Source organism: Triticum urartu, chromosome 6A, assembly GCF_056163025.1.
Source record: "Triticum urartu cultivar PI428250 chromosome 6A, HENAU_Tu73, whole genome shotgun sequence".
NCBI lineage: Eukaryota > Viridiplantae > Streptophyta > Magnoliopsida > Poales > Poaceae > Triticum > Triticum urartu.
In genome coordinates, this window is record NC_141878.1 from 513,085,557 (window position 1) to 513,103,629 (window position 18,073).

The 18,073-nt window shown below is 43.7% G+C and overlaps 1 protein-coding gene across 1 annotated transcript; it reads right to left on the minus strand.

Moving 5' to 3' along the window:
* Positions 1-15,554: 15,554 nt before the first annotated feature.
* On the minus strand, positions 15,555-16,973 carry LOC125512510 (putative 2-oxoglutarate-dependent dioxygenase AOP1). Its single transcript, XM_048677606.2, has 3 exons — positions 16,565-16,973; positions 16,118-16,442; positions 15,555-16,016 (listed from the first exon to the last, which is right to left on the minus strand). Exons 1-3 carry the CDS (start codon positions 16,936-16,938, stop codon positions 15,744-15,746), a joined length of 972 nt encoding a protein of 323 aa, XP_048533563.1. The 5' UTR covers positions 16,939-16,973; the 3' UTR covers positions 15,555-15,743.
* Between the last annotated feature and the right edge of the window lie 1,100 nt (positions 16,974-18,073).

An 18,073-nucleotide genomic window follows, 5' to 3' on the forward strand; every position in this document is an offset into this window, starting at 1 on the left:
TCAAGTTCTACCTTCCTCCCACTTATTTCTTTCGAGAGAAACTCTTTCTCTAGAAAGGATCCATTCTTGGCAACAAAGATCTTGCCTTCGGATCTGAGGTAGAAGGTATACCCAACAGTTTCTTTAGGGTATCCTATGAAGACGCATTTTTCCGACTTGGGTTCGAGCTTTTCAGGTTGAAGTTTCTTGACATAAGCATCGCATCCCCAAACTTTTAGAAACGGCAGCTTAGGTTTCTTCCCAAACCATAATTCATACGATGTCGTCTCAACGGATTTCGATGGAGCCCTATTTAAAGTGAATGCGGCAGTCTCTAAAGCATAGCCCCAAAATGACAGCGGTAAATCAGTAAGAGACATCATAGATCGCACCATATCCAATAGGGTGCGATTACGACGTTCGGACACACCATTACGCTGAGGTGTTCCAGGCGGCGTGAGTTGTGAAACTATTCCACATTTTCTTAAGTGTGTGCCAAATTCGTGACTCAAGTATTCTCCCCCACGATCTGATCGCAAGAACTTGATTTTCCTGTCACGTTGATTCTCAACCTCACTCTGAAATTCCTTGAACTTTTCAAAGGTCTCAGACTTGTGTTTCATTAAGTAGACATACCCATATCTACTCAAGTCATCAGTGAAGGTGAGAACATAACGATAGCCACCGCGAGCCTCAACACTCATTGGACCGCACACATCAGTATGTATGATTTCCAATAAGTTGGTTGCTCGCTCCATTGTTCCCGAGAACGGAGTCTTGGTCATTTTATCCATGAGGCATGGTTCGCACGTGTCAAATGATTCATAATCAAGAGACTCTAAAAGTCCATCTGCATGGAGCTTCTTCATGCGTTTGACACCTATGTGACCAAGGCGGCAGTGCCACAAGTATGTGGGACTATCATTATCAACCTTACATCTTTTGGTATTCACACTATGAATATGTGTAGCATTACGCTCGAGATTCATTAAGAATAAACCATTCACCATCAGAGCATGACCATAAAACATATCTCTCATATAAATAGAACAACCATTATTCTCGGATTTAAATGAGTAGCCATCTCGAATTAAACGAGATCCTGATACAATGTTTATGCTCAAAGCTGGCACCAAATAACAATTATTGAGGTTTAAAACCAATCCCGTAGGTAAATGTAGAGGTAGCGTGCCGACGGCGATCACATCGACCTTGGAACCATTCCCGACGCGCATCGTCACCTCGTCCTTCGCCAGTCTCCGCTTATTCCGCAGCTCCTGCTTTGAGTTACAAATGTGAGCAACCGCACCGGTATCAAATACCCAGGAGCTACTACGAGTACTGGTAAGGTACACATCAATTACATGTATATCACATATACCTTTCGTGATGCCGGCCTTCTTGTCCGCTAAGTATTTGGGGCAGTTCCGCTTCAAGTGACCACTTCCCTTGCAATAAAAGCACTCAGTCTCGGGTTTGGGTCCATTCTTTGGCTTCTTCCCGGCAGCTTGCTTACCGGGCGCGGGAACTCCCTTGCCGTCCTTCTTGAAGTTCTTCTTACCCTTGCCTTTCTTGAACTTAGTGGTTTTATTCACCATCAACACTTGATGTTCCTTTTTGACTTCTACCTCTGCTGATTTCAGCATTGCAAATACCTCAAGAATGGTCTTTTCCATCCCCTGCATATTGAAGTTCATCACAAAGCTCTTGTAGCTCGGTGGAAGCGACTGAAGGATTCTGTCAATGACCGCGTCATCCAGGAGATTAACTTCCAACTGAGTCAAGCGGTTATGCAACCCAGACATTTTGAGTATGTGCTCACTGACAGAACTATTTTCCTCCATCTTACAACTGAAGAACTTGTCGGAGACTTCATATCTCTCGACCCGGGCATGAGCTTGGAAAACCATTTTCAGCTCTTCGAACATCTCATATGCTCCGTGTCGCTCAAAACGCTTTTGGATCCCCGGTTCTAAGCTGTAAAGCATGCCGCACTGAACGAGGGAGTAATCATCAGCACGTGTCTGCCAAGCGTTCATAACGTCTTGGTTTTGTGGGACGGGTGCGTCACCTAGCGGTGCTTCTAGGACATAATCTTTCTTGGCAGCTATGAGGATGATCCTCAGGTTCCGGACTCAGTCCATATAGTTGCTGCCATCGTCTTTCAACTTGGTTTTCTCTAGGAACGCGTTGAAGTTGAGGACAACGTTGGCCATTTGATCTACAAGACATATTGTAAAGATTTTAGACTACGTTCATGATAATTAAGTTCATCTAATCAAATTATTCAATGAACTCCCACTTAGATAGACATCCCTCCAGTCATCTAAGTATAACATGATCCGAGTTGACTAGGCCGTGTCCAATCATCACGTGAGGCGGACTAGTCAACATCGGTGAACATCTTCATGTTGATCGTATCTTCTATACGACTCATGCTCGACCTTTCGGTCTTTTGTGTTCCGAGGCCATGTCTGTACATGCTAGGCTCGTCAAGTCAACCTAAGTGTATTGCGTGTGTAAATCTGTCTTACACCCGTTGTATGTGAATGTTGGAATCTATCACACCCGATCATCACGTGGTGCTTCGAAACAATGAACTGTCGCAACGGCGCACAGTTAGGGGGAACACTTCCTTGAAATTATTATGAGGGATCATCTTATTTACTACCATCGTTCTAAGTAAACAAGATGCAAAAACATGATAAACATCACATGCAGTCAAATAATAGTGACATGATATGGCCAATATCATATAGCTCCTTTGATCTCCATCTTGGGGCTCCATGATCATCTTGTCACCGGCATGACACCATGATCTCCATCATTGTGTCTCCATGAAGTTGCTCGCCAACTATTACTTCTACTACTATGGCTAACACGTTTAGCAATAAAATAAAGTAATTTACATGGCGTTTCTCAATGACACGTAGGTCATACAAAAAAATAAAGACAACTCCTATGGTTCCTGCCGGTTGTCATACTCATCGACATGCAAGTCGTGATTCCTATTACAAGAACATGATCAATCTCATACATCACATATATCATTCATCATTCATCACAACCTTTGGCCATATCACATCACAAAACACTTGCTGCAAAAACAAGTTAGACGTCCTCTAATTGTTGTTGCAAGTTTTTACGTGGCTGCTATAGGTTTCTAGCAAGAACGTTTCTTACCTACGCCAAAACCACAACATGAATTGCCAATTTCTATTTACCCTTCATAAGGACCCTGTTCATCGAATCCGATCCGACTAAAGTGGGAGAGACAGATACCCGCCAGCCACCTTATGCAACTAGTGCATGTCAGTCGGTGGAACCGGTGTCACGTAAGCGTACGTGTAAGGTTGGTCCGGGCCGCTTCATCCCACAATACCGCCGAATCAAGATAAGACTAGTAACGGCAAGCAAATTGACAATATCGACGCCCACAACTACTTTGTGTTCTACTCGTGCATAGTAACTACGCATAGACCTAGCTCTGATACCACTGTTGGGGAACGTTGCAGAAAACAAATTTTTTTCCTACATTTCACCAAGATCAATCTATGGAGTCATCTAGCAACAAGGAAGAGAGGAGTGCATCTACATACCCTTGTAGATCACGAGCGGAAGCGTTCAAGAGAACGGGGATGATGGAGTCGTACTCGCCGTGATCCAAATCACCGATGACCAAGTGCCGAATGGACGGCACCTCCGCGTTCAACACACGTACGGAGCAGATGACGTCTCCTCCTTCTTGATCCAGCAAGGGGGGAGGAGAGGTTGATGAAGATCCAGCAGCACGACGGCGTGGTGGTGGATGCAGCAGTGATCGCAGCAGGGTTTCGCCGAGCTTCTGCGAGAGGGAGAGGTGTAGCAGGGGAGAGGGAGGCGCCAAGACTTGAGGTGCGGCTGCCCTCCCTCCCCCCTTTATATAGGCCCCCTGGGGGGGCGCCGGCCCTGGAGATGGGATCTCCCAAGGGGGGCGGTGGCCAAGGGGGGATGGAGTGCCCCCTAAGGCAAGTGGAGGCGCCCCCACCCTAGGGTTTCCAACCCTAGGCGCAGGGGGGCCCAAGGGGGGCGCACCAGCCCACTATGGGCTGGTTCCCCTCCCCACTTTGTCCCATGGGACCCTCCGGGATGGGTGGCCCCACCCGGTGGACCCCCGGGACCCATCCGGTGGTCCCGGTAAAATACCGGTGACCCCGAGTCTTTCCCGATGGCCGAAACTACACTTCCTATATATAATTCTTCACCTCCGGACCATTCCGGAACTCCTCGTGACGTCCAGGATCTCATCCGGGACTCCGAACAACTTTCGGATTACTGCATACTCATATCTCTACAACCCTAGCGTCACCGAATCTTAAGTGTGTAGACCCTACGGGTTCGGGAGACAAGCAGACATGACCGAGATGACTCTCCGGTCAATAACCAACAGCGGGATCTGGATACCCATGTTGGCTCCCACATGCTCCTCGATGATCTCATCGGATGAACCACGATGTCGAGGACTTAATCAATCCTGTATTCAATTCCCTTTGTCAATCGATACGTTACTTGCCCGAGACTCGATCGTCGGTATCCCAATACCTTGTTCAGTCTCGTTACCGGCAAGTCACTTTACTCGTACCGTAATGCATGATCCCGTGATCAACCACTTGATCACATTGAGCTCATTATGATGATGCATTACCGAGTGGGCCCAGAGATACCTCTCCGTCATACGGAGTGACAAATCCTAGTCTCGATTCGTGCCAACCCAACAGACACTTTCGGAGACACCTGTAATGTACCTTTATAGTCACCCGGTTACGTTGTGACGTTTGGCACACCCAAGGCACTCCTACGGTATCCAGGAGTTGCACAATCTCATGGTCTAAGGAAATGATACTTGACATTCAGAAAAGCTACAGCAAACGAACTACACGATCTTTGTGCTATGCTTAGGTTTGGGTCTTGTCCATCACATCATTCTCCTAATGATGTGATCCCGTTATCAATGACATCCCCATGTCAATAGCTAGGAAACCATGACTATCTGTTGATCAACAAGCTAGTCAACTAGAGGCTCACTAGGGACACATTGTGGTCTATGTATTCACACATGTATTACGATTTCCGGATAATACAATTATAGCATGAATAATAGACAATTATCATGAACAAGGAAATATAATAATCATTTTATTATTGCCTCTAGGGCATATTTCCAACAGTCTCCACACACGATGCTCCCGACAGAGAAGTGACGCCAAGACGCCGCTATCCTCGGTCCAAAACCTAGGCTTTCGCCCGGAGACAACAACCCATCCGACAAGAGGATATGCCAACACACCTTAGAGACGCCTCCAAGGAGATGGACGACACCCACGGGCGTCGTTGCCACCCGAGTTGACCGAAGATGGGCATGACTGTAACATCACGGAATACCGACACCCTGAACCAGGAGTCGCCGGCACCCCAAGCAGTAGTTGGTCACACGAACTCCTAGCGGACAACCTCGCAACGGCCACGACCATGGGACCCACAAACAAAGAGGAACCACGATGCGCATCCCGGACACGAGCGTTCACACCACCGAACGGTGCTCTTGGCTACGAGTCGCTGGTCCGAACGTCGGCCTCTGCTGCCCGCAAGAAGACCCAACCCCTAGTGCCACCAATGCCAGGACGCACAGAGCGAATGCTCGATGCAACTTCACCTACTTAGATCCAGCCCGCGTCACAACCTCTAATTCCCATGGTGCTACTTTTGACGACCACACTAGCGTCGGCAGGAGGGACGCCACACACCCCAGCCACCCCAGCAGCTCCCGGCTGCCGCTCGCACAACCACTCCTGGTCGAGATCTACCACCTCCCTGACCCGGGCGTGCAACCTCCTCCAACACGCCACCAAGAAGACTGTCATGCTCCTGCACCTCCACAACAAGCTCACGACCATGCTCTGCCTCACCGTGCGCTCCTCGCAACGCCACCTCACCGGAAAGACCCATCGCACCGCCTGCTTGACACCGCTCCCCTGAGTGAGTGAGGCCCGTCGGGGCGCGCCGACCTCACCATCTGCCTCGATGGCCGGGCACCACCACCACCGCTAGCACCGGTGCCTGTGGCAACCAATGGAAGACGGGAGAAGGGGCTCACGGGGCTAGATTTTGCACCTCCGGAGCCGCCCCGCCAGGGAGGAGAAAAAAGGCTCAACTCGAATTCTTTGATTTCGTCTAATCTAACTACAATTACAATCACCACGTAACACATATGACAAGAAATCCAAACAATTCAAAAAAAACTAAAATTACAATCGGTACTCCACCACGGATGACAGGCAGTATGGCCGCGGAAAATATCAAATAGTAGTAGCTCGTGACTTGGCCTGTCTCGAACTCATCTTGCACTCAAGCCGGTCCGTGAGCTAAACATGCTGGTGACTTGGCTCGTCCCATCTCCAACTTTGTTTACTAGAGCGGAGTCAAGTTTTAATCTAAGCTTCTTTACCAATTGATTTGAATAATACGGACTAACGAGTTGTTTGTTTAGCTTGTTATAATTAGAAGGAACATGATATAGATAGAAACATGATTGTTGACTGTTATTATTTCCAGAATGCATTTTATTCATCTTTGATATAAATCATTAATTTTTGTGATTAATCAGTGTGGATGGTTATGAAGGTGATGATATCCCTAGCCTATGAGGGATCAAATCACAGATTTAACGCTTTCCTGTCTTATTGATATGGATTATTTTTTCAGTGGGAGGCAACAAATAAATGATGAGATGCATTTGTGTGGTGGTGTGAGTGAGTGCGCGCATGTGCTATATTGTAATCTCCATAATCCAATCTTCAGTAGATGTCATGTGTGTGGTGGTGTGAGTGCGTGGGGGCGTGTGCGTCTATGTTTTGTAAAACTAGTCTATAATTATTTGTGTGTAGATTGTTGTATTTTTAATACGCTTTGGTATTCAGCGAGCTAACTCGCGAGTTTACACGAGTGAGCCAAGATTGAATCCGTGTTTCTTATGTTAACAACCCGAGCCGCTCCACAACTCCGATTCGGCCTTCAGTATGTGCCGCGTGAGTGAGTGTGTGTAGGGTGGTGGTGTGAGTGTGGGTCTCTATGTTATATTCGGTGTCTCTACGAAATATGTGTTCGTAAACATACTTCCATACATTATTGTATTTGAAATACTTATAGTTGTATATTCACAAATATAACAAGCTAACCCGTGAGTTACATGAATCAAATCAAGTTCAAATATAAACTTCTTATGTTAATGAACCGATCCGAGCTAACTCATTATCTCAACGATTAACAAGGTGAGTCGGCTCAAGTTCTAACCCTAGCAGTGAGTACCGGCAAAAGAACCGATAAAGCACCATGATTAAATGATAAAGTCTTAATCTTGCGAATAATTAACACCCTAGTACTTTGTATTTTTGTTGTTGATATCTAGAGATGAAGGTACTCTTTCAAAAAGGAGGTCACTCAGTCTCAGTATTATTCGATGCACACAACCTTCTTTACTAAAGTAGGGTACAAGAAAGTGGTTCAACACAATCGGCAAATAACAAGATTACATGATTCATACACCTAACTTATTATTTGACCAACATCCAAACCAATTAAATGTATCCCGTGCTACAACCTCCAAAGATTGCACCCAAAAGGCCATAGGTGCTCGATGCTCCACACGTTGAAGAGCGCCAAATAGAGATCCATCTTGTAGCTCTCACGATAACCCGCAAAAGAATGGAATGCTTGTTTTGTCAAAACACACTCATTATGGTAACCCAAATATGAAACATAAGACACGCCCTCCCATTTGGATAAGTGCCTTAGATTTGGGGTGATACCCAACCAACCAATTCCCGCATGTGAGAAACATTGGTGGCGTGTATGATACGGAGTTACGCACGTATGCACATGCTTGTACTTAGGTCCACCCACTTATAAAATCATATAAAGTGGATTGTTTATCTCAACCCAGAATTATGCATTAGCATAATTAAGTATAAAATATGCCAGTGATGAGTCTGGATTTCCTAAGAACGCCTTAGCCCTATTGCGGATTCCATCATTTCCTATTACTCTCTTGTTCTTTAACATACTTTTACACACTTAGTTCAAGCCACGAAACCCTTGCAATGTTGCCTTTTTGTTCTGGACCACAATTAACTTGGAGGCGCATTGCATTAAATCTCTAGGAGAGGCAAAGACCATTTTTTGTGCTCCAAGATCGATATTCTTAATTTGAAAAAGGGTACAATTAAACATGTGTTCACTTGCAAGACATGAGACACTTATCCCCTCACCCCTTGTTTCATAAAGAGAAGAGCCCTCATTGTATTGTACGTACAATTGATAAATGAATAATAAAGAGCTCTATCCCTACTTTTCTGTATCAATTTTAATTTCTATAACTTGTGTTGATCAACTACTTCCTCTATGTCTACGCAATGCCCATTCTGCAGCCCTTGGACCAAACTCGTCGGCATAGGTTGTGGAACAATCACAATTGCAAACTGGGTTTACTACTTTTCGATGCTATGATATGAGTTGGTAGGCACATACGGGCAATACTATGCCCAGCTTCTCGCGGACAATAGTGGGTGTGGCTATGTGCTGCTCGCAGTGAGCCGTGTGTATGCTAGCGTTACCTACAACTAGCTGGTAGCGGGCCGACACAATCACGAGATGGTAGCGTCGCCTCACTTTTAGAAAACACTTCTACCATTTAGAAAATATATGAACATATAAAAATGTTCAAGCATTCCAAAAATGTGTATGTGACATTTTCTTACAAATGTTATCAATGTCAAAAAATGACCGTGTAATTCCAAAAAAACTGTTTTGTACCATTAAAAAAATGCATGTTACGTACTTACATTTCAAAAAATATGTCCATGCTTTTCGAATAAATGTTTGTATCATTTTTGAAAAAAAAGTATCCAATGTAAAAAATATTCACATAGTTCAAAATAGTATGTGAAATTTAAAAAGGGACATTTATATTTATGCCCCTAATTTGCGCCCACTCTCAGATTTATCCCTAACCTTTTGATGTGCTCATATTTGCCCCTAAAAAGCATTTTAGCTCACGAGAATGCCCTTCCAGCTGGTCAAACTTTTTTGACCAAAACTTTGAAAATTCATATGAACTCAAAAGAATAAAAATAATATATCAAACTGTTCATAAAAATATCACCTATACGCACATGTCATTTACTTACATCACCTACACGTGCATTTATTTGCATTCACCCTAAATACGTTTTAATGTTATAAACCCTAAAAAGCTTTAAAGAGTGCTTTTATCATGAACGTAAATGACATGTGCATATAGGTGATGTTTTTATGAACATTGATATCTTCTTTTACATTCTTCTAAGTTCATATGAATTTTCAAAGTGTTGGTCAACCAACATTGACCAGATGGAAGGTCATTCTTGCGACCTAAAATGCTTTTAGAGATAAACTTGAGCACATCAAAAAGTTAGGGGTAAATTTGGGTAGTGGGTTCGAGTTAGGGGCACAAATGTGAATGTCTCTTTTAAAAAATGTGTATACAATGTAAGAAAAAATGAGCGTAATATATAGAAATCTTTAATACCAATTAAAAAGTATTGTACGTGATATTTAAAGAAAATTTCCTATGTTTCAACAAATTGTTCGTAACATTTAAAACAATGATTGCACAATGTCCAAAAATGTGTGCATAATTTCAAGAAATGTTTTTTCCCATATAAATTTAAGTGACATATTAAAGAAATATGCACGTTTTTACAAAAAGGTCTGTGAAATTTCTGAAAATATTTATACAATGGAAACAAATGTTCAACTAGTTTGGAAAAATGTTTGCTGCCATTAAAAAAATGTACAACGCATATTTAGACATTTTTACCGTGTATTCAAAACAGGCATGTTTTTAAAAAATGAACATCGTATATTTGGAAAATGTTCAACATGTATCAATAAATATGTTTCACTTGTGCACTAAAAAATGTAAATTATGCATTGATAAAAAATAGACACGTGTTAAAAAACAAAATTGATAAAATTAACAAAAACACAAAACCAAAGAAAACCGAAGTATTACAAATAAACAAACAAAAACAAAAGAAAAACAAAATATAACGAAGAAAAAGGAAATAAATCTGGTGGAATGGCAAAAAACAAAAAGGAAAAAGAAACCAAAGAAAATTGTAGCACAACAAACGTACAGCGATCTGAGCGGCAGCGAGGGACCTCCGCTATTGGGAGGTTTGATAATCATCCGCCCGTAGGCGATTCCTAATAGGAATCGGTACAACCGAGTCATAGCTCTCACGGGAAATAGTGCGGGCCGCCACATCGGCGGCTTAGTGGAGTGCATTTTGTGTGGCCCATTTGGAATATTTATTTTTCAATTTTATGATAAAAATTTATATTATAAATTGCTTAGATAGTAAATTTTTGTGTGTTATAAAAAATTTCCTCATACACAAAAAAGAATAAAAAATTGTTATTTCAAAAAATGACCGCATACTTTGAAAATGTGGTCATGTATTTTTTTAGTATTGTTGAGAACTAAAAACTATTTTGTGCATTTTTTTATAATAATCATGTAATGTTAAAAAGTTTTGTTCTTAGTATCTTTGTCAAAGAGGCTAGAGTAAAAAATGTTTATTGAAACTTCGAGTGAGTAAGATAAAGAGGAGCAGGAGGAGCTTTTATTGAAGTAGAGGTTTCATCACGTGATGGCAAGAGATAGAACGCTGATAATCCAAAGTTTGAAGCATAAAAAACATTTATAAAATTTTAAAAAGCATTTGTGCATATTTTTAAAGAATTTTTTTCATGATTTAAAAACAATCTATAATTTTTACAACTGTTAGTGCATTTTTTTCAATTGTTCATAAAATTTTAGAAAATATTAAAAAAAACTTATGTAATTGTGTTAAAAAATCATGTATGTCCAAAATTGTCCGTGAATTTTCTTTAAAATGCCTGTGTAATTTAAAAAATAATTTGAGCAATTTTAAAGTGTCCCCGCATTTTCATTAATGTTTTTATACTTTTACAAAATATCATGAGCGGCGAAAGCCGCCGCTCCAGTTATATCCTGTTGTTTTCTCTTTGTTTTTGCAAGGAATTTCCTTTTGTTTTTAGAGGAAATGTTAATGGAGTAAAGGAGGTGTCCAACCTAGTGGATATTTACTATTGGGTTCTGGCCAGAGGATAAACCGCGATAAATCATCTATATTCTTTAGTAAACCCTCAAAAAAGTTATATATTCTTCAGCAAGGGTTGTCATAAGATTGACTGTGATGACGTGAAAGGTAATTTGCAAATTCCTAATGTGTCCTTGAGTGACAGATATTTAGGGATGCCAATGGATGTGGGGCGCTACAAAAAAGGGGCATTCAAATATCGTAGTGACCATATTTGGGAGAAAATAAAAGGATGGATGGGAAATTTATTATCGTAGGCGGCCAAGAAGTTTTGATCAAATTAGTGGCTCAGGCCGTACCAGTTTTTTCCTTGGCACGTTTTAAGGTTCAATAGAGTTTATGTGAATGCATAAAGTCACTCATCCAAATATTTTGGTGGGATAGTAAACATGGCAAAAGGAATGTTGCATTGGTTTCTTAGGAAGTCATGACAATGTGATAGAGGCGAAGGTGTCCCGATATTTCGATGAGGAGTAACTATCATTTTGGGTGGAGGAGACTTTGACGAGCCGACTACGAATGTGTGAAGCAATAGCTAAACCAACTATGGGAGGTTATTGACCACGCCGAAGCATGATCAACCTGACCAAGAAGATATAATTCCTGTAGTCAAACGAAGAACAAGCAAAAACTAAGATTTGCAAACGAAGTACGCGAGTTGCAGCTATGGATGAAAGCTTTGTTGATGAAAGTGTGATGAACGTCTTGGCCTGGCCGTTGGACACAAACCAAGTACGCGAGTTGCAGCTACGGCGAAGTACAATCTAAAATACAAATCTAAACGACACCCTAAGGGTTGTATTTATACAGGAAGAGAGAGAGAGAGAGAGAGAGAGAGAGAGAGATCATCCACCCTTGGCAAGGTGAGACTAAATTCCTTCCTGAGTCGTTTTTCATACAACACGGATTCTAAAAATAGCTTATGAAAAGGTATTTCAAAAATACATGGGCCTGAACCAAAAATAAGGTGGCGCACACCTATAGAAATCTACGTACAAAATTTATGAAAGGGTGTCTTGTATATTTCGTCCAGGTCCTTGCATGTTATCATGGTGGCTTCAAATGCTAAAAACTCCACTAGAAACTTCATTGTTGCTCCCCGCATGTGTCTTCATCTCCACGCTTGATCATGCTCCAATGTTCATCCCTCTTGTCCATGCTAGACCCTTCATTCCTAAACAATCGAAATGTATCCAATTTAGGCAACGCCATATTCTTCTAAACATCAGAATTGTTACCAAGAAACAAAAGTACCTTATAATTTAATTGGCATGCTCGAGCTCTAGCTATTGGTTCAATATGTGTAATACCAGAGGTTATGGGTGTAACTGTAGTAGGGATGTCCTCATCACAATGCCCAAGTATTTGGAAGGTTTGGGTTATAGGGACCTCGAGCTTTTTAATCTTGATCTTCTTGCAAGATAATCATGGAGAATCCAGCAAGAACCATCATATTTAAGTGTGAGGATTTTGAAATTGGTGTACTTCTGTGAATGTTCCATACTTACTATTGAACTTGGCTCTCACCCTTCTCAAATATGTCATGCAATTTCGGAGGGGAGGGATATTATGAAGCACGGAATAATGAGGAGAACTGGAAATCAACGAACATATGGTCAGATAACTGGATCCCTAAACAGGTGACGGTAAGTAGAATCGTCAGTACCATCAGTAGGGTGGCGAACATAGTCGGAAATGCTAAAACGGAGGTCAGAGGAGTAAGTTACCCAGGTTCGGGGTCCCTTGAAGGGGTAACACCCTATGTCCTGCTTATGGTTTATATTCATTGTGGAATACCTCGTGCGAGAGTTACAATGGGGGATGATGCATGCCTACCGAAGTATATTTCTACGAGAGTAGATGGCTCTGGCTAGTCCGTAGACCTGCCTTATATATGACTAGGGTGAAAATTGGTAGCGGATAATCCGAAATATCCGATATTCGTATTCGAGAAAATGCCTATTCGTATCTGAAACATCCGCATCCGAACCAAAATGGAAATGGAAATTATCCGTATCCGAATTTATTAAACAAATAAAAAATAAAATATGGTAGGAGATTTTGACACAAATATGGATATGGAAGTGGATATATCCGTATCCGAATAAGATTATGGGAGGTAATTTTCAAAATTCTAGACCCAATATTCCAATTATCCAACATAAAAGCCAAATAAGTGGTCAAATTTTAATCTTTATATGATTAAACTTATAAACTATTATGCATTACAATAGTATTTATTCATAAACTTATTTATCATTGACTTATTGTATGTCACAAGTTGATTATTTCAGGTCACATAGCTATCGACTAATTTACTTAAGCAATATGTTGATATTATTCATATCCATTCTGAATCAAGAAAATATCCGATACGTATCTGTATTTGAATAATATCCGAGCCGCATCCGTATCCGATAACATCTGTATTCGGATTCGTGTTCGTTTTGAAAATATGAAAATGGAAGTGGCAAGAGCACTATCCGATCCGCATCCGATCCATTACCCCTATATATGACAATGGTTAGGGTTTCACATGAATCTAACCGACCTCCAGCCGCCGCCTTGCTTGGCTTGCACTCCAAGATGACGCCAAGCTCTTGCAGGGCCTCTGGGATCCCTCCCATCGTCGAGCTCCCTTCGGGCCGTACAAGCCCCGTGGCGGGCCTGTTGCCGGACTTCCCCTAGGCAAGCCACACCTGGTGTATTGCACTGTCAACGAGCGTCATTGAGGCCAATCTTATAGCTAGTAGAAAACCCTCCTCAAGTGGTGTCGAGCTTTTGTTACCAGCGATACCTTCCTTGAATGAGCAGTTAATTCAAAATATTTTTTCTGTCGAATAGATTCTCAAGATCTTAGTGTGCACTAGGAATGTTGATGATTTTTGGGCTTGGAATCATGATCAGAAGGGCTAGTTCTTTGTTTGTTCGGGTTACAAACTTCTAGTAAATACGAAGATGAACCATGAGAACTGGCTAGAGGGTAGGAGCGGATCCTCGGATAATGGCAGGGAGGCTAAGTCTTGGACCTCGGTATGGAAATTTACAACCCCTTCAAAGCTAAATGTATTTCTATGGAGATTGGTGAGAGATTCTATGTCGACGACTGGTGTCTTGCAACACAAAAACATATCTTAAATCAGTTCGTGTGCCTTGTGTGGAGCTAAATATTTGTGGGGACACTCCCTCTTGAGCCGCACTATGTCTCATTGTGTCTGAACGCTCTCCCGCGAGGACCTGATCGAACACATGTCAGAAAATAGAGAACCAAGTGCGAGAAATTGGATCTTTGAGATGCATGAAACACTATCTCATGGACGCTTCACCAGGCTGGTTGTCACCTTATGGGCGATTTGATAAGCGGGGAGGAAGGATATCCATGAATGCATTTTTTTCAGAGCCCCCATCAATTTTTTTATCGATTCTTACATTAATGATGTTCAAGCTTTATCAAAACCTATGACAAAAATGCATAGTACTGCTAGAGGCAGAGTTGAAGCTGCACCCTACTGCCTCCTCCCTCTAGACAACTATATGAAAATTAACATGGATGGCGCCATATCAAGCAACATGGATGGCGCCATAACCCAACAGTGGCGATCTGCAGAGATTAGCATGTGCATATCTTGGATCCCCAGCGATTATTTTTGAAGGTACGACGGATTCCACTCTACTCGAAGCTCTTGCTTGTAGGGAAGCTATGTCATTCGCATATGATCTTGTCCTGAGGAACATTCACATCAGCACCGATTGCAAAGGCTTGGTAGAAGTTATTGAAGAAGGAACTCGTTGCCCTTAGGCTGGTCGTAATGGTAGTATCATAGCTAGTATCATGCATACCAACTAGACAATTTTGATAAGGTGTCATAGCATTAAATGAAGAAAGAGATGGTGGAGTATCATATCATGATACCGTATCATAATAAATGCTATGCTACTTTGTGTCATACATGGCAATAAATAGAGTACTACATGATACTAATATATGATACTATGCATTAGAGAGGTAGTATCATACACTAGTATCATATGCATGATACTAGTATATGATACTCCCCATTACAATCAGCCTTATAGTGCTGTCATCAGGAAGAATGCAAACCGGAAGATTGGTTTTCCGTCCTGCAATTTTATGCACGAGCACGGAAACTTCAATATTGAAGCTCATAATCTCGCTAAGCATGCTACTATGTTAGGTATAGGCATGCTACCATATCAAGCCAACATGTGTGGTTGGGTCTCCCCCCATCCAATTCTTGTACCTATGAACATTACCATTACCTAATAAAGCTTTGATGTTATTTTTCACAAAAATGTACTTCCTTCATAAAGAAATATAAAAGCGTTTAGATCGCTACTTTATGGAGGGAGTAATTGGTAAAATAAGTGCTTTGTGTCACTGATTAAATTTCTTAAATGGGATACATTTGTGTCTTAAATGTGGCTGCAGGTTTTGACCAACTTTACACTCAAAGATAAATGCCCTTTCCTTGGCTGATTACCCGTCTAACAGGCTACCTCACTAGAGTGGTGAGGCGAAGTGAAATTGATTCGTGGCCTCGATCATTCCATGGGTGATCCATCCTTCTCCACACCACAGAAAGTCTTCAGTGGATCACTGAATTTGCGCCCTTCTTCCGAGTGCCGGAACTTGGTATACTCGTCGTTCTTACACGGTCGGTACACCAGAGGGTGGTCTTTGTCCACGAGCTCGTCCATCGCGCTCAGTACGACGCCGTCCTTCCCTCGGCAGACGAACAGCACTGCCAGGCGCTCACGGTTGCTCGGCGTCCTGACACGGTGGAGGCACGGCGGCACCCTTCCGTTGGTCACGACCTGCGACATATACGGCGGTGGCATCCCTGTGGCGTCAGAACTGGAGATGCGCGCGTGCACACGATCAGACATGATAGAGAAACGGCGCGCGTGCCTCTTACCGTCAACAACTCCCCGGCCACGAAGGTGAACGTTGCCGGATCAGGCGGCACGGCGAGCCAGCTCCCGTCCTTGGCCTGCACCTCCAGGCCTTCCACCCCGTGCTGCACGATCGTGGTGGTCACGCTGTCGTCGCAGTGCGCCTGCAGGGACATGCAGGTCTCCGAATCGGGCGGGACGCCGTAGCGCGACAGCCGGGCGGAGTGGGCCAGCGCGGCGAAGTGCGCGTCGATGCGCTCCTCCTGGACGCCGAGGCCCTCCAGGACCATCTTCTCCACCGTCCGCTGGAGTTCAAACACGTTCTTGGCTGCCGACACAACTGTGTCGCTGCACATGGACGGCGGACACGGTGAGAAGGTCAAAATGGATCGGCGACAACTGCGCGGCGGAGCAATGATGGTAGCCTCAGCAGTGAGCCATCGTTCTAGAAAAAAGGTGACCATGGTTACCAGAAGGCAGGGTTCGCCTGCGGCCAGAGGAGGTCGGCGAAGTCACGGACGCGGTCGGCGTCGGTGACGTCGGAGAGGCACAGGCTCTCCCAGTTCATGCCGGGGATGTTCGAGATGTATCCCGTGAACGGCCCCACGGCGGAGACGTTCCGCTGCTTGGCCTCCACCGGGAGCGCGAAGATCTCCGGCATGGCGCGGCCGAACAGCGCCTGCCGGAGCTCCGGGCCGAGCGCGCCGTGCGCGACGACGACGAAGCCGTGCGCCAGCATGGACGCGGTCACCGCGTCCCGAGCTTCCCCCCAGCCTGGCCCGCCAGGCTCCAGTCCGCGGAGGTCGACCTTGGCGGTCTCCATCAGCTGCTGCTCTGAACCCATGGGTTTGGCTTCTGATATGTGATGCTTCTTGGCATACACCGTGGCAGGTACTTATAGAGCTAGCTAAAGGTCAGCGGATGAGCTGGTAGGATAGCTGTTCGTCATGTGCCGCTCTTGGTTTCGTTTTTCTTTTTGTTTGCAACGCCGCCGGGCCCGTGCTATTTGTCTGTGCTAACTGTTCCCGCGAGTACAGTAGTGAAGTATCTGTCAGAAGGTCAGTGACTAGACTAAGCTTAACGCATAATGGAACAATGATAATCGATCGTGTACCACGGTGGCACGCACTTGATCCGGTGGCGAGATCTGTGCCTGCGGCCGCCATCCAGTTGCCTCATTTTAGGCTATTAGTAAGTTTGTACGTGCAACGCACGATACATTTTAATTTTTTTTTTTGCATGGGTAAAAGAGATTTTATTTCAAGATCACAGGGTTACAATTAAGAGGCAAAAGTTCCTCCACACAAGGTGGACCTCTACCTAGCCATACAACAGTGATACTCTCCATACGACTATATGAAGCCAATCGATCTGCTACCCTGTTTTATTCACGCTTGATTTTCGACGGAATAAATTCTCTTACACCCACGTGCCTCTTAATCTCAGCTACCAAATGTCCATAAGTGGAGTATCGAAGATTGTCCCTCTTCAACGCCATGAGAGTTTCTGACGAATCAGTTTGGATAATAATAGGCCCATCCACGTGCTCAGTAGCAAGTGCCATCCCTTGCATTAAAGCATGCGGTTCCGCTTCTAGGGCGTCGTTGCAGTTAAAGATACATCGATACGCCGCAAAGATGACGCTACCGTCACTTCGCCTCAGCACCATCCCCGCCGCTGCTGAACCACCTGCCTCCGAGAACGCACCATCTACCGCCAGTGCGGTATGACCAGGGGAGGGTTTTGGCCAAGGCAGCACCGGGGCATGTACACGCGCCTTAACTAGCTCAACAACGAACGTAGACATCTTGCCCTTGATTATATCCTCTGTAGTATACCTTCTGGCTAGTTGAAGTGAGGACATGTAGCTCTGAAGATAATCTGCCGTCACCGCTGTCGTTGGAATAGACTTAGCGTGGGTAAGATCATTGCGTAGCGACCAAATCCTCCACAAGAGCATGATTGTGCAGTCCCGCATA